This window comes from Chelonia mydas, chromosome 6, assembly GCF_015237465.2.
Source record: "Chelonia mydas isolate rCheMyd1 chromosome 6, rCheMyd1.pri.v2, whole genome shotgun sequence".
NCBI lineage: Eukaryota > Metazoa > Chordata > Testudines > Cheloniidae > Chelonia > Chelonia mydas.
Genome location: NC_051246.2, coordinates 8,405,355 through 8,425,300, shown reverse-complemented (window position 1 = coordinate 8,425,300; position 19,946 = coordinate 8,405,355). Strand labels below are relative to the sequence as shown.

The 19,946-nt window shown below is 50.8% G+C and overlaps 3 protein-coding genes across 5 annotated transcripts in view; 2 read left to right on the top strand and 1 right to left on the bottom strand.

Moving 5' to 3' along the window:
- Positions 1–6,481, bottom strand: part of LOC102933294 (NACHT, LRR and PYD domains-containing protein 1b allele 2) — a 45,981-nt gene extending 39,500 nt beyond the window's left edge. Inside the window, exon 1 of one of the 2 annotated variants that reach the window (XM_027833405.2) lies at positions 6,362–6,481. The gene's annotated coding sequence lies outside the window, so the exon portion shown is untranslated. The remainder of the gene's footprint in view (positions 1–6,361) is intronic. The other variant, XM_043548994.1, reaches the window with a different exon arrangement.
- Positions 2,862–8,748, top strand: LOC102931493 (apoptosis-associated speck-like protein containing a CARD). Of its 2 annotated transcripts, none has more exons than XM_043549007.1 (3): positions 2,862–3,480; positions 5,109–5,165; positions 6,384–8,518. In XM_043549007.1, exons 1-3 carry the CDS (start codon positions 3,204–3,206, stop codon positions 6,638–6,640), a joined length of 591 nt encoding a protein of 196 aa, XP_043404942.1. In that variant the 5' UTR covers positions 2,862–3,203; the 3' UTR covers positions 6,641–8,518. The 2 variants fall into 2 exon arrangements, with proteins under 2 accessions (XP_043404942.1, XP_027689211.2); XM_027833410.3 differs by having other exon boundaries at positions 2,865–3,480; positions 6,375–8,748.
- A 6,090-nt stretch (positions 8,749–14,838) lies between these two features.
- On the top strand, positions 14,839–15,208 carry LOC102933026 (pyrin). Its single transcript, XM_007057074.4, has one exon. It carries the CDS (start codon positions 14,942–14,944, stop codon positions 15,203–15,205), a length of 264 nt encoding a protein of 87 aa, XP_007057136.1. The 5' UTR covers positions 14,839–14,941; the 3' UTR covers positions 15,206–15,208.
- The last annotated feature ends 4,738 nt before the right edge of the window (positions 15,209–19,946 follow it).

Below are 19,946 nucleotides of genomic sequence, written 5' to 3'. Positions count from 1 at the left end.
CATGCTCTGGAACTATCCCCCCAGCCCTCAAAAGAAACCCCATCCAGGACATGTGGGTCCTCCCCACACTTCCAAGTATAATTAGAGTTACGCACGATAAATGGGGCCAAGCCCAGTGGGCTCTGATCAATTCTAGGGCCACTGATCACTTCATAGATGCTAAAGCCGCTCGAGCACTATGAACCCCCTCCACTTAAATCCCACTTCAGTTCTCATAGAAATGATAGATGGGTGCCTCCTGTCCCCGGGGCCAGTGTCTCAGGAAACGGTACCCCTTGAGTCTGTAATCTGGAGCCATCGGGAGGTTCAACGTAATCCTTTCCCCACATTTCCCCCAAATTCTTGGGGGCCATGTGGCTGGAGAAGCACGTCCCTTGCATCTCTTGGAGAGAGATGAGGATCAACCTTCCCTTTGAATACTGTCAAAGGGTCTGCCTAGTGTGCAGTGGCCTCAACCTTTTGGTCCCAGGCTCCTGTGGCCTATCAGAAACAACTGCACTGTGTGAGGCGCCCCCCTGCGGCAGCTCCCTGCCCCGCCCTCCGCCCTGAGGCCCCCCCCTGCAGCAGCTCCCCGCCGCGCCCTCTCTCCCCCTTGGCCCCGGGAGCCGTGCGGCAGCTCCCTGCCCCAGCTCACCTCTGCTCCTCCCCCTCCCTGAGCACGCCGCCACTTCTCCCGCCTCCCAGGTTTGCGGCGCCAATCAGCTGATTGGCGCCGCAAGCCTGGGAAGGAGAGAAGCAGAGTGGGGCGGTGCTCAGGGGAGGAGGCGGAGCGGAGGTGAGCTGGGGCGGGGAGCGGTTCCCCTGCATGCCACACCCCCCCCCATTACTTGCTGCAGGCGGCCCTCCCCGCGCCCCCCTGCTCCAGCTCACCTCCGCTCCACCGCCGCCCCGGAGCGCGCTTTTGGCCGCCCCCAACCTCTTGGCACCCTAGGCGACCGCCTAGTGATTGCACCGGCCCTGGGCACAAGGCAGCGCAGCCCCGGCTCCCCGGCAGGACTCGCCCTCTCCTCCCCAGGGAGCGGGGGGCCCTGGGAGCTCAGCATCCCGGGGCTGGGGCTTCCCCTTCCCGCTGCGGCCGGGGGCGCGGCGCCCTCACCCCGTCGAAGCAGCGCAGCTCTGAGAGCGCAACTGCCCCGAAAAAAAAGGGTGGCCGGAACGCCGCCCCTGGAAATGTGCCGCCCCAGGCACCTGCTGGCTTGGCTGGTGCCTAGAGCCGGCCCTGCTTCCAGTGCTTAACTATCCGGAGAATTGATGTAAGCAGTGTCAGGATGAGCTCCACCCTGACATCTGTTGGTGAGGTGTGGCAAGTTGTGGAAAAGAACTTCAGGGGCCGATCTCATTTGCATAGACACACCCACCCCGCCTAGAATGAGGCCATAGCTGCCCAAATGGTCACTTTGGCTGCTGTGGGATCCCCAGTGTCTCTGTTATTGGGGCAGGAAGAATAAATTGTTATTACCCTGATTATGGGAACTGTGCTTGGAACTGTACTTGGCCTTTTGTTATGATGGAGGGACTCACCGTCATCTAAGTAGCACTCGCTAGGCAAGTGTCATGGGTTCCAAAACTGGGGACAAGTATTAATACTTGGTGGCATAGGCCTCTTGGTGAGGGCCTCACATGCTAATTGCACTTCCTCCTCTCTCCACTGTGGAATATCAGAGCTAATTTTGATTTCATTAGAAGTCTAGTTACAGGCTGCTGAGCTCACTTTGGTCTAATAGTGCACCAGCACTGAGGCTCCCCTACTACAAGCTGAATTCACCAAAGAGCTGAACTGACTAAGAGCTGAAATCACTGAGCGTTGTGTTAAGTAGTGGGGGAGCCTGAAGATATATTGAGGAGCAGTTTGTGGGATGGCTGGCGTGCCTTGTGGACAGGCTGGTGGAGCAGTTCATAGGACGGCGGGAGCTGCTGGTGGGACGCGGAGCTGAGCGAAGCAGTTCGTGGAGCGGCGAGCAGAGCGGAGCGAAGGCCTATGGAGCTGTGGGGCGGTCAGCTTCAGATCATGTAAGGTGCCTCTTACCTCCGCCCCCATCTCCACCCGGGTTGGGAGGTAAAGCTCTGTAGACAAACTTTTGAACTCTGGGGCTGCCCTGACCAGGGACAGAGACTTTTGGGTCATTGGACTTTTGGGACTTTGGGTGATTTGGGGTTGCTGGACTCAAGAACCAAAGGGAAAGGGCATGCCCCAATTTGCTTGGGGGTGGGTTTTTTTGCTCATGGGTTGTGTTATGAATCCTGTTGGTGGTGTTTCCCCAACATAATGCCACATTGTTTCTCTCTGTTATTAAAAGGCTTTTTGCTACACTCAGAGGATGTGCTTGCAAGAGGGGAAGTATTGCCTCTTGGAGGCGCCCAGCGGGGGTGGTATATATTTGTCCCAGGTCACTGGGTGGGGGCTCGAGCCGGTTTGCATTGTGTTATTGGAATGGATCCCCTAGATATTGAACCCGGCCCTTGTTGCTGCCAACTCTGACGGGCAGAAGGGTTACATTAAAAAAACAGTTTTTCCTAACATCAAACCTGAAACTCCCTTGCTGGAAACTAAGCCAATTTCTTGTCCTACTCTCAGTGGACATGGAGAACGGACGATCACCGGCCTCTTTGTAACAACCCTTACGTATCTGAAGATTATGTTCCCCCTCAGTCCTCCTCTTCTCTGGGCTAAACATGCCTCGTTCTTTCAACTTTTCCTCCCTCTGTCAAAGGGCAGCACAAGCAGGGGCTCTCCTGAAGGGAGCAGATAACATGCTTTACAAATGCACCACCCTCTTCTCATGCTGGCCGGGGATCTAAGGTGCACCGGAGTTTCGATTCTGCATGTATCTGTTACGGCCAGGAAGCGGGTGGGTTTTGTTATTACTTGCATCCGATGAAGTGAGCTGTAGCTCACGAAAGCTTACGCTCAAATAAATGTGTTCGTCTCTAAGGTGCCACAAGGACTCCTGTTCTTTTTGCGGATACAGACTAACACGGCTGCTACTCTGAAACCTTGGTTTAGATCGGCACCCTGGGACAAAAATCATTCCCAGGAAATGAGGACGAAGCAGAGAAAGAGCCGGAACCATTTTTAGCAAGCAGATCCAGCTGCCTGTGGCCCGCCCCATTTCTGAGCACCAATCGCTTCTCAGGGCAAAGAACTGCTCCCTCAGCCCTGTTCCTGCCCCCTGGCAGTTTTGCTCAGCTGCTGAGGAGACAGGATGGGGAAGACGGTGCGGGATCACCTCGTGGACATCCTGGAGGAGCTGGGGCAGGACAAGTTTAAGAGGTTCAAGGCCAAGCTGAACGTGTTCCCAGTGAAGGAGGGCTACAGCAACATCCCCCGGGGCCGGCTGGAGAAAGCTGATGTCCTGGATGTGTGCGACAACCTGATCAGCTACTATCGGGAGGAGTATGCGGTGGAGGTGACTGTGAAGCTCCTGACAGACATCAATGAGCGGGACCTGGCAGACAGATTCCGCAAGGCAACAGGGACTGGTAAGGATCGGGGCAGGGAGAGAGCATTAACGGGGATAATGATACTGAACTCCTTTGTAAAGTGCTTTGAGATCTATGGATGATAAGTTGTACAGAAGAGCGCAATATTATTATTAGGGAGGCCCCACTGAGCCTGCCCCTGAGCTCTCCCTCCTACTCACGTGCAGGAGGCTAGCTAGAAAATGGAGCTTTACCCCAGCTAAGAGGAAATGACAGAAACACCAAGTTTGCAGGATGATCTCTACTCTCTATCTTCTGCCCCTGAGTGCATCGCTCTCTCTTTGTAAGTCCTGCCTCTATTCTCTGTTTCTCCCCTCCCTGCAGCACTTGTGCACAGAACAACACAAATACAGTCCCATCCAACCCTTTCCACAGGAGAGACAAATAGGCATGCTCACCAGAGACCAGATTTCTGTTTTGAAAGTCTGTTGTCCAACCCTAGCTGGCCATCTCCGTTCTCTCTACAACTTATCACACAGAGTTAAGGGGAGGGGGAGGCATCTTCTTTGTTTTTTTAAGAGAAATCTTCCATTTTCTTTCTCCTTGTTTAAAATGTTTCTTCTGAGCCCTTGAAATTTGTTTTCACTTTCAAGTGTAGTCAATTCCACGTCCTTGCCTGAACTTGCTGGAAGGGTTTGCAGTTTGTTAGCTTTGCATCTGATTTCTCCTCATTGCTACACGCCCTGCGGAAGGAGGGCAAACTTCACTGGAGCGGCACCAATTTACCCCAGCGGAGAAACTGGCCCATGAGGCCTCTCGTTTCGAAATCTAGGGCCAGATTCTCAGCTGGGGTCATTCAGCATCGCTCCATGGAGCTACACCACTTTATACTGACTGAGGATCTGGCCCCGCTTTGCTTATTAATTGGTCTGTGCACAATGTTGCATGGTGGAATACAAAGGATTCAGTCCAAATGCTCCCCAACTCAGACTGAAAAAGAGAACACGCCTTTATATGGCTGCCATTAAAAGCAGATGGGTAGGGGGGGAAATGGCAGGAGGCAGAGAGGAGCGCTGTGAAATATTAAAGCAACGGGAAATGAGGAATTTAAAGTTTAAATCTGATCCCAGATCCCAACTAAAGAGCTGAATGTGTGAATCTGTCTTATCCTCAGTATCCCTGGATCCTTCTGGGGGGGCTTTTTGGGCTCTGTGTGTCTGTCCCTCACTCTCCCCTCCATATCTCGCTCTGTGTCTGTGGGTACAGCTGCACTGCAATCAGGGGAAGTGTAATTGCAGCATGTGTAGACGTTCCCGAGGTAGTTTTAATCGAGCTCGCTCAAGGAGCAATAGCAGGGAAGCCCCAGTAGCACAGACTGCAACACAGCCGTTAGACTCGAGCTCTCTCCTACTTACGAACAGGAAGCGAGCTAGAAAGAGGAGCTTCACCCGGTCTAAGCAGAAGTGTCTTCATGTCTAACTAGATCCCTCTCTGCTTCTCGGTCACTCTCATTCGGTGTGGGCCTCTGTCTGTCAGTCCTAGTCTGTGTGTCTGTCTCTTGGGGAAGGAGGGCTCAGTAGGGGGCACTCTCCCCTACCAGGCAGTGCCGACCCCAATGCCCCAGTGAGGAGCTAGAGAACAACGTGGGTGACGCAGACACTCACTGACTATCCCTCTCAATGCTGCAGGTTTCAGTGGTGAGGGGCAGCAGCCAGTGCCATCCATTGGTGCCACAGGAAAGGAAGGTGAGTCCGTAAACACTCGCGGGCTCTTTTTCACTCCCCAGGCAGTCTGAGCGGTGTTCGGAAGTGTGGTCTCACTGCAGAGTGACCTGACCCTCCGGCAATCGGCCTCCCCAACCAGAGCTACCTCCCAGCTCCTGGGACAAACCTTCTACCCTGCCTGCCAACTGCCAAGCCATCCAGAGCCCAGCTCTGCCACCACCAGCCCCTCTAGTGTGGCACTAGGGGGTGCTCTGCTGGAGGGAGTGGGTCAGGGGGCTCAGAAGGGGATGCTCTCTCCTCTGCTAGAGCTGACCCCAATGCCCCAGTGTGGTGCTAGGGTGCTTTGCTACAGAGAGGCAGTGGAGGGCTCAGTACGGGGTGCTCTCCCTTTGGAGTTAATGTTGACTCCAACATCCCAGCATGGCACTAGGGGGCGCTGTGCTGCAGGGAGCAATGTGGGTGATTCAGTTGGGACAACTGTCCCCCTTGTGTCAGTGCTGACCCCAGTGCTAATGGGGACGCTGCAAGGTGGGGCTCAGTAGGGTGTTCCCTCCACTCAGTGCTCCAACGTGGCATAAGGGGGTGCTGCACCGCAGGGAGCAGGGTGTTGCCACCTTGTGTCCGTGCTAGGAGGCACCAAACCAAAGCTTTGCTTACCTGTGGTCTTTAACCCCGCCCCACCTCCCAGGCTCTTTCTATAAACTGGGGTGTAAATTTGGGCGTCCTGGCAAAATCCTAACCCAGGTGACGGCAGTCTACGTTTCCTAAATGCCCCCTGCCATTTAAACAGCGGATGGACCCCAGCCCAGAAGCCGCTGCAATTCAGCACGGGGCGAGTGATTCTTGTGCATCACGACTGTGTAGCTCTCAAGCAGTCGATGTGCCTCATCCCAGATGCAGCTGCAACTGTAATCCACTTAGTGTGATGCTCTCTTCCCCTCTAGTGGTGTCTGGGCCACAGATGGAGGCTAATGAGCCTGTTATAACCTTGACTAAGAGGTGGGTTTTTCAGCTCAGGTAGCCAATGCTTTAAGATCAAGAAGTCCCAGATTCAGTCCCCCTGCTACTGCCAACCCACCCAGGGGCACGGCATTACAAGTGCAGTACTGCTGTGGTGTGTAGCTGTTAACGATCTGCCACGCCGGCCCCCACCGTCTGCTGTATTTCGGTACTGGTTGGAATGATGGAACAGTATGTTTGCAAATATCTATTCATACCTTGTGTGTGTAGTCTCTCCAGAGGGGCATTTTGTCGATCGATACCGAGTGCAGCTGATTGAACGTACCGCCCACGTGGAGCCCATTCTGGACATGCTTCATGGGAATGTTCTGGACGACGAGCAGTACCAGACCATTAGAGCCGGGATCACCAGCCAGGAGAAAATGCGGAAGCTGTATCAGCTAATGCCAAGCTGGAATAAAGCGTGCAAGGACCGGTTCTATGACGCACTGAAAGCCAAGAATAGGTTCCTCATTGAAGACCTTGAGGGAAATTAAGACAACCAAGAAGTTATGTTGCTTGTGAACATGCATCCATTCCAGGTGCACAGGACCCTAGCTCTAGATTCCACATGGCTTTCTGGGCAGGGTGGTGCTTTCACCCCTTTGCTAGCTTTCAGGGTAAAAAAACCTCTTTCCAGCACTCCCTTTGGTGGAAGCCTGAGATGTGATGGGAAGCCTGTGCCTTTGGGGGAGCCTGTGATGTGATGCAGCCGTGAGGTGGTCACTAAGGACTGTCTACACTGCAACGGCTGGCCCGTATCAGCTGACTCAGGCTCACGAGGCTCAGGCTAAGGAGCTGTTTAATTGCACTGTAGATGTGCGGACTTGGGCTGGAGCCTGGGTTCTGGGACCCTCCCTCCTCCTGGGGTCTCAGAACTCAGGCTCCTACCTGAGCCCAAACATCTACAAACACAATTAAAGAGCCTGAACCTCGTGAGCCTGAGTCAGCTGACAGGGGCCAACCATGAGTTTTTAATTGCAGTGTAGACATCCGTTATTGGCTTTAGGGTAAGTACATGATGGATGGGATACAGTAAGAGAATGGAGCAGAGCTCTAAGGTGCTTAAAGGCTGCGCAGGGATTGCTTGCCAAGCTCTGAAATGGGGGTACTACTCAGCAGCTCTGCACAGGGATCACTCACCCAGTGCTGAAATGCAGCCACCTCTGGGGTGCAGCATGGCAGTGGATTACCAGATGCACGGCAATGCCGCACAGGGATCAATCATCTATACCTGAAATGCAGCTGCCTCTGGGGTGGGTTATATGTACTGGATTTTATGAAAACTGGACACCACAGTGAAACCAACGTCTTACAGCAAATGGTGTGTGGCTACATGGACAATGGGGGAGTTGTACTCTAGCACAGTGGTGCGCAAACTGGGGGAAACACCCCCCTAGGGGGGCACGGAGGAACATGCAGGGAGGTGAGTGTCGACGCCAGGTGGCTCATGTCCACCCCGACTCATCTCAGCAGGCCGCCCGGCCTGTGGGTCAGCGTGCTGTGCCAATTTCCAGCCCCAGCAGCCTCTGCACCCAGCACTGGATCTTCCCCCGGAGCCTGTCGCAGGCACCTTCCCCAACCCTGAAAACTTGAGCGGAGAGGGGCAGGTATTGGCCCTGCCCTAGCAGTGCAGCCTGGTTGCAAGGTAGAAGCAGCCCGCGGCGGAGGAAGCCTTGGCTGTGCAGTAACGGGGGCGGCGGGGGGGTGGGGGAAGAGACGACACGATTCCATTAATGGTAAGGGGTAGGGGACGCAACCGGAAAAAACTTTGCACATCACTCCTCTAGTATATACCACTGCTGGAACTCCAGCCAGCGTCCCATCCATCGTGCACCTCCACAGTTCCTTTAGCGCCCACCCCTGCGCCTCACCGCAGACGCTTCGGCTGTGGCCACACTCCAGAGCTCGCAGCTACGCCACTGTAGCCCGGCTAGTGTAGATGCTGTAAGTGGACAGGAGTTAGTGGCAGTAGCTTCTCCTGCCGACATAGCCCTGTCCACACCGGCACTTAGGTCAGTGCAACTTACATCGCTCGGGGAGGTGGTTTATTCACACCCCTGAGAGACATAGCTTATACCGACGTAAGCTGCGGTGTGTATAGAACATCGGTCTTTTTCCACAAGAAGATCTCATTCAAGTATCTACCGAAAGGATCGCTGTGCTGGACCAAATTCAACCTCAGAATTCCTGCCAAGGCTCTGACTTCGTCTTACCACCTTCCTCACCAGCTGCCAAGAACTCAGGGGCCTGTTTTCTTGGCAAGGTGGTTTTGTTTGCGGGGACTGGAAGGGACCTCGAGAGGTCATCTACTATACTCATGGCAGGACTAAGTATTATCTAGACCTTCCCTGGCAGCTGTTTGTCTAACCTGCTCTTAAAAGTCCATTATGGAGATTCCACAACCTCCCTGGGCAATTTATTCCAGTGCTTAACTGCCCTGACAGTTAGGAAGTTTTTCCTAATGTCCGACCTAAACCGCCCTTGCTGCAATTTAAGCCCATTGCTTCTTGTCATATCCTCAAAAGCTTAAGGAGAACAATTTTTCACCCTCCGCCTTGTAATATGGTTAAAGGGGATTTTGCCCAAACTATATTTTTAAAAAAAAAATATATATATATATATATATATATATATATATATATATATATATATATAAGTTTATATTTTGTTATAAAATGGAAAACCAGAAACTATGTCCACAAATAAAGCTAGAAGTGCCTCCCAGTCTGAGAAGGATGATGTAACTGTCTGCTCTGTTTTTCATTCAAAATGTCTGTAGGTGAGAGGATAGTGGGGATGCATGAATAGAAGCATGGATTAAAAGGATGGTGGAGGAGGACAGATGGCATGGGTGGGTGGTGGGGTTGGTGGATGGTCTGGTTGGGTGGCATGGACAGACTGGTTTGGTGGCCTGGATTGATGGGTGGATGGTCTGGTTGGGCGGCCTGGATGAGTGGCCTGGTTCAGAGAGTGCATGGATGGACAGCACGTGCCATGGAGGAATGAGTGACATGCTGGGGGAGGGAAATCAGAGGTTAAAGCAGTGGGTAGCCTGGAGACACTCAGCTCCCCTTCCTCTGCACAAAGCGCAAGGAGAGCTCCCCTTTCACGCTTGAAATGAAAACTCACCAGACAGGAAAATGAAATGGGAGCAGCAGGTGGAAGTGGTTTCTGGGAGGGCTTGTTTCTGTGGCTCCTAACCTCTCCCCTCTGTAGGTGGAACAGCAAGAACCACACCTAATAGGGGAAGATGCCCTAGCCAGGATTCCCCAACCTGTGTCCCTTTCTCAGAGGGAGAGCCCGATAATAGTGTGTAGTGCATATGTGCTGCATAAAATCCCTCTCCTGAAATATCTTAAAATCTTTGCCAGGGCAGGAAACTGTACTGAGTGGTTATTTCCCAGGGAAGAACCCCTGAGCCCCCGAGTCTCCATCCAGGTCTGAGCCACATGGTGGCATTTATAGCAACGGGGAGGGACTGATACACAGCTTCACACACGTGGCCTTTGGCGAGGCTCACTGTGGCCCAACGGCTTGCAGATAGGATGTCTTTCAGACAGTCATTTGCCTCGGCACTCAATGGCGAAGTCGACCCCCCTGAGCTAGGGGGGGTGATTCCCAGCTGGTGCACACACTCTCGCACTAGTGCTCATCCAGCGAGCGGGAGTACAAATAGTAGTGTAGCCAGGGCAGCTTAGGCATCGCTCAGCTGTTCCGAGTACAAACCCGCCTGAACCCAATTGGTACCCGCTCAGCATGGCTAAGCCCTGCCTCTGCGGCTGCTGCCGTCCATGCTGCACTGGGATCTCTTCTCACCCTAGCTTGAAGAGAGCTAGTGAGTGTCAGTGCAAGCTGGGAATCACACCCCCAGCTTGTAGTGCAGACTCCGGCCAGGTCTACACCACACACATACTTTGGTATATCTACATCGCTGAGGGTTGTGAAAAATCCACATACCTTAGCCTCCCCTTGTAGACAGTCGCGGAGGTGGAGTAACTACGCCAACAGGAAAGCTCTCTCCCGTAGGCTTAGAGCATCGTCATCAAAGCACCCCAGTAGAGTTTGTAGTGTAGACCTGCCCACAGTTTTCACCAACTCAGCCAGAGGTTAGGGGTCTATTACAGGAGCGAGTGGGTGAGGTTCTGTGGCCTGTAGCATGCAGGAGGTCAGACTAGAAAGATGATCACAATGGTCCCTTCTGACTTTAGTAAGAGTATCTGAGTAAGAATAGACATTACAATTTTAAATCTAACCAGTGTCTCTTAAGTGGCTTGCCACAAGATGTCAGAACATGTTAGTATTAGAGCTGAGTGGGTCTAATATTGATTTAAATCTTTCTTGATATAAGAATTAAATACAGTGCTCTGTCAGATAATACCTTAGAAATTATCTGCAAACAAAACTCACAACCCTAGAGTTTTCAGTTGCCTAAGTAGCCCCTGGAATCATAGTTAAAGTTGCCTCCCCCCCAAAAGAAACAACAACAACATCTGAAAAGGTGCCCCGGTGGGCATGCATGGAATCTGGCCCTCATGAATAGCCAGCCAGCCGCCCCACCCACACACACACACACACACAGAGAAGTCAAACTACACCTATAGCTGCAAGCCACAGCTCCTGTCTCTGCTCAGGCACCAAAAGCTTCCAGATAAACCAAATGATGGAATAACATAGCGCAAAGGAGTCACGGTGGGCAGGTCTGGTTCCACTGTGTATAGGCTGGCTAAAGTGGGATTGGGGGGGAAAGAGACCAGGGCACAGAGACATAGTGAGAGAAATAGAGAAAGAACGAGAGAGAGAGAGAGATCAGAACAAGAGAGCACAGAGAAAAAGAGGTAGAGAAAAGGAAACGGAGAGAGAAATTTAGAAACTGCCACTCTACACTTCTAACTCGAGAACAAGTTCTAATCCACTGTTCTAAATTTATAAACCACCTTTCTACTATTGGACACTGCCACTTTAATAGCGGAACTTGATGTTCTACATTTAAGAATCCACATCTTTTGATGGGTAAAAATAGCCCAGGCTTTTTCTCACATCCCAAAAAATTATCGTGACCCAGTTCTTAATGCTACCCCCTCCAGAGTCTGATCCCACTACCTCTCTGTAATCTCTCCTTGAGCCTCCCTTTGCTGTATCTATTGTCTCATAGATTCCCGTGCCAGAAGGAACCATTGTGATCGTCTAGTCTGAACTCATGTATAACACAAGCCATACAACCTCTTTAAAAATAATTCCTGTTTGACCCAGAGCAGATCTTTTAGAGAAACGTCCCATTCTGATTTTAAAATTACCAGCAATGGAGAATCCACCATGACCCTTGGCAAATTGTTTCAATGGTTAATCACCCTCACAGTTAAAAATGGAGACTTTATTTCCTGTCTGAATTTGTCTAGCTTCAAATTTCAGCCATATTTTACCTTTGTCCACCAGAGTGAAGAGCCCATTTGTCCCCCATCTAGTAACTTACAGACTGTGATCAAGTCACCCTTTAACCCCCTCTTTGTTAAGATAACTAGATTGGGCTCCATGGCAAGGTGCTCTACTCACCACAGGAGAATGCCTCTTCCTGGTCGCTCTGGGGATTAGCTCTGCAAGGCCAACGTCCCTTCCTGCAGTTGCATGCCATTGCTCTCTCTCAGTCTGCAGCCCCTCTCTCGCTGTAGGAGCTACTGCTGCCTCTTTATGACTCTGCCCTGAGGGTGCTCAGCGTTCCCCCCTTCCAGGGTAGTGTCCTTCAAAGTTTCTTCTGTTCCAGTGGCATCCAGCAGTCCTCTCACACTGTCATTCCCACAATGGTCCAGGCAGTCTTCCAATTCACTATCCTGCTGGTGCCACGCCCCAGTGGCAGGGAGGGTAATCCAGGCCCATCCTCTACTCTGGGTTCTAGCCCAGGGACCCTACAACACACAGCCAAGGTTCAGTCACCAACCTTGCTACTTTCCCCCCAAAGCTGCTTCCCACAATGTGGTCTTCTCCACCCTACTGTCTTCAGGATTCCCTTCCCGCCAGGCCCCCAGGGAGCTACTCTTTCCCTGGGTTCCCTCCTTCCCTCTCTACTACCCAGAAGGCAACCACAAACTTCCTCGCAACAGCCTTTACCGTGGCCAGCTTCCCGAGTTTATTCTAGCCCTGCATATCTCTGCTCAGGTGAGCTTCCTCCTAATTAGGACTTTCCTCTCACCCTTAATTCCCTCATCTTGCTACCTAATTGGCTGATAGGGCCTGCCTGGCCCACCTCAGCCCTCTCAGAACCAGTGTGGGGGAGTGTATCCTATCACAGGCTCCTTGAGTCTTCACCATAAGGCATGTTTTCTAGGCCTGTAATCCTTCTTGAGGCATAGTGGATGGGTTAGTTAGCCCTGGTCTACACTGCGGGGGGGGGATCGACCTAAGATACGCAACTTCAGCTACAAGAATAGTGTAGCTGAAGTTGACGTATCTTAGGTCGACTTACTTCGTGTCCTCACAGCGCGGGGTCGACTGCCGCTGCACCCTGTCGACTCCGCTTCCACCTTGCGCTGCGGTGGAGTACAGGAGTTGACGGCAGAGCGATTGGGGATCGATTTTTATCACGTCTACACTAGACGCGATAAATCGATCCCCGATAGATCGATCACTACCCGCCGATCCGGTGGGTAGTGTAGACGTACCCTTATTAGTGTGTTCCCATATATTCCTTCCCCAGGGCTTTGCTGGCAAAAGTGCTTTGGACACCGGTATCTCTATGGAAAGTTAATCACTGCCAAGGGTCCTATACTTCCTCTCTCTGAAAACCCTCAAACTCGCAGTGTCAGTAAAAAAGCTGCTAAATGATCTAGGAGATGGGAGAAGAATGTAATTGAATTATCTACTGTAGAGCAGTAGTTGGTTTAGGGCCTGATTCTGAAGGGTGTAACTGAAATCACTGACTTCAGTCGTGTCACTCCAGTTTTGCCCTGGTATAACCTAGATCAGTTGACTTAAATGGAGTCACTCCAGATTCACACCAAAGTAACGGATAGCAGTTCAGATCAATACACACAGAGAAGTTCTAGTGAGGGCTCCTCTCAGATGCTAATTATGTATATTTCCTTTCTTCTTTCTCCTAAACCTTCCTTATGCTTTTCTGCTCTGCAACAACCAAAGCCAGTGTAGTGAGCCTAGTACCTAGGGAAAATTGGGGAAGATAAGGCTGTTCTGAAGGGCTGTGGATTTTACAAGTTACGCAGAGTTGAGAGTGGCCAGTACATGAATGGGACAGCAGCAGCTTTCAGCAACAGCTGTGACAGACCACAGCTAGTTCAGGTCACTGGGCCATTCCTCATTCACCTTCCCGAGCCCCAGGATCCCCAAAGAATTCTCTCTCTCTGATTCGAATACAAAACCATTAAAATTTTCAAATTGTTTCCCCTTGTTGTTCTCTTTTTCTCGCAAGTTTTAGCACCAGATTGGTGGACCCTGGAAACTGAGGTTATGTCTACACAGCACTTTTGTGGGTATAACTTTCGTCGGTCGGGTGTGAAAAAAAACACACATACAACCGACAAAAGTTTCACTGACAAAAGTGCTGGTGCGGACAGCACTATGTTGGCGGGAGATGCTTTCCCGTTGATGTCGCTATCGCCGCCCTGGGGGTGGTTTAATTATGCTGGCGGGAGAGCTCTCTCCTGCCGGCACAGAGCAGCTACACGGGAGACCTTGCAGCCGGACAGCCGTGCCGCAGTAAGGTCCGTAGTGTGGACATAGCCTGAGGCTTGGTCTACTCAAAGATTTTGAGGGGGGCTAGCTGTTTCAGTTAGGAGGGTGATTTTTTACCAAAATAGTTATCCTGATACAACCTCTAGCGTGGATGCAGTTATACATTCCCCTTCTCATACAGGAATAAACAATACCACTGCAATCGCCTTTATACTGATAAAACATTCCCAACACTAGTGAGGTTTAAGTATACAAGTATAGTTTAAAAGGTACAGCTCTTATGTGTGAACAAGTCCCCCAGTGTGTCCCCACTAGTGTGACCAGATGTCCTGATTTTATAGGGACAGTCCTGATATTTGGGGCTTTTTCTTATATATCCGCCTATTATCCCCCCACTTCTGTCCCGATTTTTCACACACGCTATCTGGTCACCCAGAGGGGGTGCAGTCCTGGCAGCAGAGGGGAGAACTCCACACCCTCCCCTGCCCATGCACTTCAACCTGCCCTGGATACCTGACACTCCTGTGTATCCTGCAGAATGGATGCATGCAGACACACGCACACACGCTCTCTCTCTCTCTCTCTCAGTGTGCCCATCAGATGGATAGTCAATCTCTGTGGCCCACTCAGCCCGGGGAAGACGTTTGACCAAGGGAGCTGCTTTTCAAACGGTCAGCTTGTGCCTGTACATTTTGCTCCCCTGGGTGAAAAACAAACAAACAGAAAATTAGCATCAAATCCTAAATTATCACATTTCCCTAGGAAATCAGTCTGGGTAGCGGATAGCTTTAAAAGAGCTCAGATAGCTCACAGAGTCTGCCAAGGCTGACTAGTCAGAAAGAGAGGGCAAAGGAGAAAGGCAGTTTCAACCCCCGCCCCCCAGCTCCCTAAGGGGCTGATGAGTCTCTGATAAGGCACATGGTGCAATATCCACAGGGATTTGGCGCACGTTACAGAAAGCCAACATGCCCTGGTTTCCAGGAAATCATTTGCTTTTCAGAGCATTGGTTCTCAGTGCTGCCCTGCCTTGTGGCTAGGGGAGGAGACAGGGGAGGAGACACAGGAGGAGGAAAAAGGAAAGTTTCGAAGCTGTGTTGGCTGCCACTGCAATACGAATGAGCGCACGGGACCGGCTGGAGAATGTCCTGGAGGAGCTGGAAGAGATGGACTTCAAGAAGTTCAAGGTGAAGCTGAACCAGGCCCAGCCGCCCTCGGGCTGCAGCAACATCCCACGGGGTCGGCTGGAGCGGGCAGACTATCTAGATGTATGCAGCCTGATGATCAGCTACTACCTGGAGAAGGGAGCCATACAGATGGCCAAGCAGGTGCTGGAGGACATCAACCAGAGGCACTTGGCTGCCAGGCTGGAGGGGGTATAAGAGGTGAGGGGATCTGACTCCGGATTGGGCCCACAACCAGCGTAATTTCTGCCCACCTCTGGTTCATCAAAGGCTTTGTTGCTTTCACTTTCGATTTCTGAGAGGGAGGAAGAAGGCCTCAAGAGGGCGATGCTGTCAAGCTGATCCCTGCTCCAGGGAACATCTCTGCTAAAAGCAGGGTAACTGTCTGGGTTCTCAAAAAGAAAAGGAGGACTTGTGGCACCTTAGAGACTAACAAATTTATCTGAGCATAAGCTTTCGTGAGCTACAGCTCACGAAAGCTTATGCTCAGATAAATTTGTTAGTCTCTAAGGTGCCACAAGTCCTCCTTTTCTTTTTGCAAATACAGATTAACACGGCTGCTACTCTGAAACCTGGCTGGGTTCTGAGAAACTTTTCCCTATAGGGGGTGCCGGCTCCTATCCAATCTCAGATCACGGGTATTGGCTGGCTTAGCAGGGAATGGGATATGGGGTCTTTGCCCTTAGGGGTTGCCAGTTCCTATCCAGCCCCTGATCGGGGGACTGGCTGGTTATGGGGGTTGGAGAATGAGATACGGGGCTTTTTCCCTTTAGGGGGTGTCAATTCCAATCCTGCCCCAGGGCAGGGGGAATATGTGGCTATGGGTGTTGGGGAATAGGATACCGGGTCATTTCCCCTCAAGGTGGTACCAGTTCCAAGCCAGCCCGTTGTTAGTTCTGAAAGTTATTCGCATGTGAAGTTTTGGAAACGGTGAGAAAATACTTAGGTTGTCCTAGTTCAAGCTTCTAGTGCTAGGGTAGTCAATAGGTGGACCATGGGCCAAATCTGGACCGCCAGATGCTTTTGAATGGACCCCCAAAAAATTTATTTACTTACACTCTTGAGGACCATACTCCTTTAGTGTTAAAGGCTGGTTGCTTCTGCAGGTGTTTGTGTGATGAGATTTAAAATCAAGGCTTTGATCACCCGTGGCCAGACAAAAATCCTGTGACACTTTTTTGAAAGCCCAGGCTCCCAGTCAGATCCCAGCTCAGGAATTTTCATTCTGACTTCTTAAACTCTTCCTGCAGTTTCCCCGAAATATAGGCTTCTCCTTCACTTCTTTCCTATAGCATGGCCATGTGGCTGTTAAACAGTTTCACTCCAGAAATGGCCATATTTCAGCACTGCATGAGCAATCCCTGTGTAGTGTTGCTGTGTACTTGGCTTTTAGCTGCATGTCCCACCCCAGAGGTGGCTGCACTTCAGTACAGTTCCCTAATTTTTGGCTCCTAAAAAGCTCGTGCTTCAGGGTTTCAAACGGTCTCCTGCAGGGGTCATGAAGGGACATTCCTCCGCACCCCATCCCAATGTATTCTGGAGTTGTTGTTTTTTTTATCTCCTTCCTCTGAAGCATCAGGGATGGCCAAGGCTGGAGATGGAAAACGGAATGGGGAGGGCCCAGGCTCTGAGGCGAAATCAAGCATTCTCTCTCTCAGGCGCTTGGCTGGCTGGTTCTTGCTCACATTCTCAGAGTCTAATTGATCACCATAGAGAAAGTCGGGAAGGAATTTTCCCCCAGGACAGACTGGCAAGGACCTTGGGGGAAGTTTCACCTTCCTCTGCAGTGTGTGAGTACAAGTGACTTGCCAGGATTATCATAGAATCATAGGACTGGAAGGGAACTCGAGACGTCATCTAGCCCAGACCCCTGCACTCAAGGCCTTGTCCTAACCTCGGAAGTTAATGAGAACAATTTTTCTCCCTCCTCCTTGTAACAACCTTTTATGTACCTGAAAACAGTTATTGTGTCCCCCCCTCAGTCTTCTCTTCTCCAGACTAAACAAACCAATTTTTTCAATTTTCCCTAATAGTTCTTGTTTTAGACCTTTAATCATTTTTGTCGCTCTTCTCTAGACTTTCTCCAATTTTTCCACATGTCTCCTGAAATGTGGCACCCAGAACTGGACACAACACTCCAGTTGAGGCCTAATCAGCACGGAGTAGAGCGGAAGAATTACTTCTCGTGTCTTGCTTACAACTCTCCTGCTAATACATCCCAGAATTATGGTTTTTGTTGTTGTTTTTTCCAACAACGTTACATTGTTGACTTGTTTGCTTGTGATCCACTATGACCCCCAGGTCTCTTTCTGCAGTATTTCTTCCTAGGCAGTCATTTCCCATTTTGTATGCGTGCAACTGATTGTTCTGGATATACCTGATTATTTGGGTACATCTCACTTAAATCATTTCCCTGTCATTGCAGGGGCCTCGGGCACTGGAGCACCTCAATCCCTTCTATTCTCTGCCTCTGGCATATAATAGTCTAGTTTCCTGAGGGCTGCAATACTTTGGTCTAATGACAGTTGTTGGGTGCTGGCTGGTGTTGGTGGCCTGTAATAAGCAGGAGGTCAGACTAGATGATCCAGTGGCCCCTTCTGGCCTTAAACTTTATGACTTTATGACTCCAAAGTGCTTCGTGATTTGCACAATGAAAAATGCTTTGCTAATCACTTCCTACCAAATTCTCCCTACAGGGGAATCTAATGAAAAAGAAAACATCCCAGAGAACAAAATGCACTTTTCCCTCTAAAGAGCTCCAAATCCTGCCACACAGAGACAGAAAGAAAACTCACGATCCTGCCACCCACCTGGGTCTCTCTGCACATGCCCATGGCCAACGATGAAGATCACAGAAGCATCGCAGACACCTTTCTCTGCCACTTCTGCCATGCTCCAATTCCTGTCTCGGCATCTTACGGCTTTTGCCTTTCCCTGCTCGGGATGACCACAGATTTCCAACATGCCTATTTTTGAACAAATAAAGAGATATTTTTACAGTTGTTACTTACCGTTGTTATTTTTATGGTCCATTTAGCGCTGGGGAAAGGCAGACCCTGGAGAGTGAATCCTGTGTGTACGCCCAGAGACAGTACAGCCTGGCAGCAGCAGGGAAAATTTCTGCTCCACCACGCCTCAGGCCTGCCCTTGAGGGACATCAATCATGGGAAAGGGGAGTTCAGCGCTCGTGGCCTGTTCAGTTCCTCAGCCTGATTGCAAGTAAGGGGGAAATAGAGATGTGGACTCCTGTTTTGCTAGGAAGTAGGCCCCGCTGTACTCATTTCACAACAAATGACTTCCCAGTGGGAACAGCTTTCAGTCCCCAACTGCTGTATGGGAGATTTGAAACACTGGAATAAGTGCCCTTGTGGTAAAGGGCCCTTTATCTCATTCCCTACTCCAGCCAGCTAACCAGTCTCCCAGCTTAGAGTTACATTAGAGGCTGGAGATGTACAGGCGAATGGGTCGTATCCCATTTGCTGCTCCCTCAGCCAGCCCTTCCAACCTGTAGGTAGATTGGTACGCAGGAAAAGCCCCATATCCCATTCCCCCTCCCGCCAAGCATACCAGTCCCCCCAACCTGGGGCTGGGTTAAAACTAGTGCCCTAGAGTTCACGAGCCCCATCTCCCAATCCCCATATCTCCTAGATGTTGCAGGGACTGGTGAGGTCAGGCTGGCTTTCAGAGGCAGGAATGGAACCCAGAGTTTTTATATTACACTCACCTACGCAGTTGGGCTCTGAACATAATCCAAGTGTGTATATTTTTTTCCCGTGCAACTTACATATTTTACGTTTCCTCCCCTCAGATTTTGTTGTGGTGGTTCATTTGGTTGCTAAATCAAGCCACCGAGTTGCATTTTGTTTTGCATACAGTGAGGTTCATGGTCAGGGTGTGAGTGTCACAGTCATGGGATGGCTGGGGAGAAAGCTCTGTCCAACAAAGCCACAAGTCTCATCTTTGAGGCTGAGTCGTGACTCCCTCTAACCACTGGACCCCATTCCCCTGACACAGCCAGGGGTAGAACCCAGGAGTCCTGGGGAGTAAATGAGGAGAAGGTATTGGGGGCCCTAAGGGAACCATTTAGGCTGTCCCTGAGGGGTTTATTTTGGGGGTGCAGGAGGAGAGACATGAGGGGGCCTATAGAGGGTATGTTTGGGGTCTCAGAGTGGTGAGTATAGGGGGATCCATGAAGGAGGATAGTGAAGGAGTCTTTGAGAAGGGAATTTTGGGGGAACCCCTGAGTGGGATTTGTGGGGAAGGGCTTAAAGAAGTGTCTCAGAGGGGTCAGTATTGGGGGAGTCCATGCGGGGAGGTATTGGGGTATCTCTGAGAGGTTAATATGTGGGGATCTATGAGGGCACATATTGGTGGAATCCATCCAGGGAAAATATTGGGAGTGTCTCTGGGAAGTCAATATTGGGGAATTCTTGAGAGGGATATTGGGGGGACCCTAAGAAGGGTATATTTAGGGGTCTCAGAGGGTTCAGTATCGGGAGTCCATAAAGGAGGGTAATGGAGGGGCTTTTGAGGAGGAAGTAACTTAGGTCAACATAATTTTGTGCTGTAGACACACCCTTAATAACTCCACCTCCATGAGAGGCATAGAGTTAATGTCAATGTAGTTAGGTTGACACAGTATCAGTGTAGACACTGCATTGCTTTCAGAAGCCATCCCACAATGCCCCACGCTGACAATATAATCAATACAAGAGCTTCTAGTGAGGACTCGTACTGCCAACACAAGAAGCAAAAAGTAGATACACACAAGCGATGTAATTACTGTGGAATGTTAGGCAGGGATTCAAAAAAGAACTAGATAGATTCATGGAGGATAGGTCCATCAATGGCTATTAGCCAGGATGGGCAGGAATGGTGTCCCTAGCCTCTGTTTGCCAGAAGCTGGGAATGAGCGACAGATGGATCACTTGATGATTCC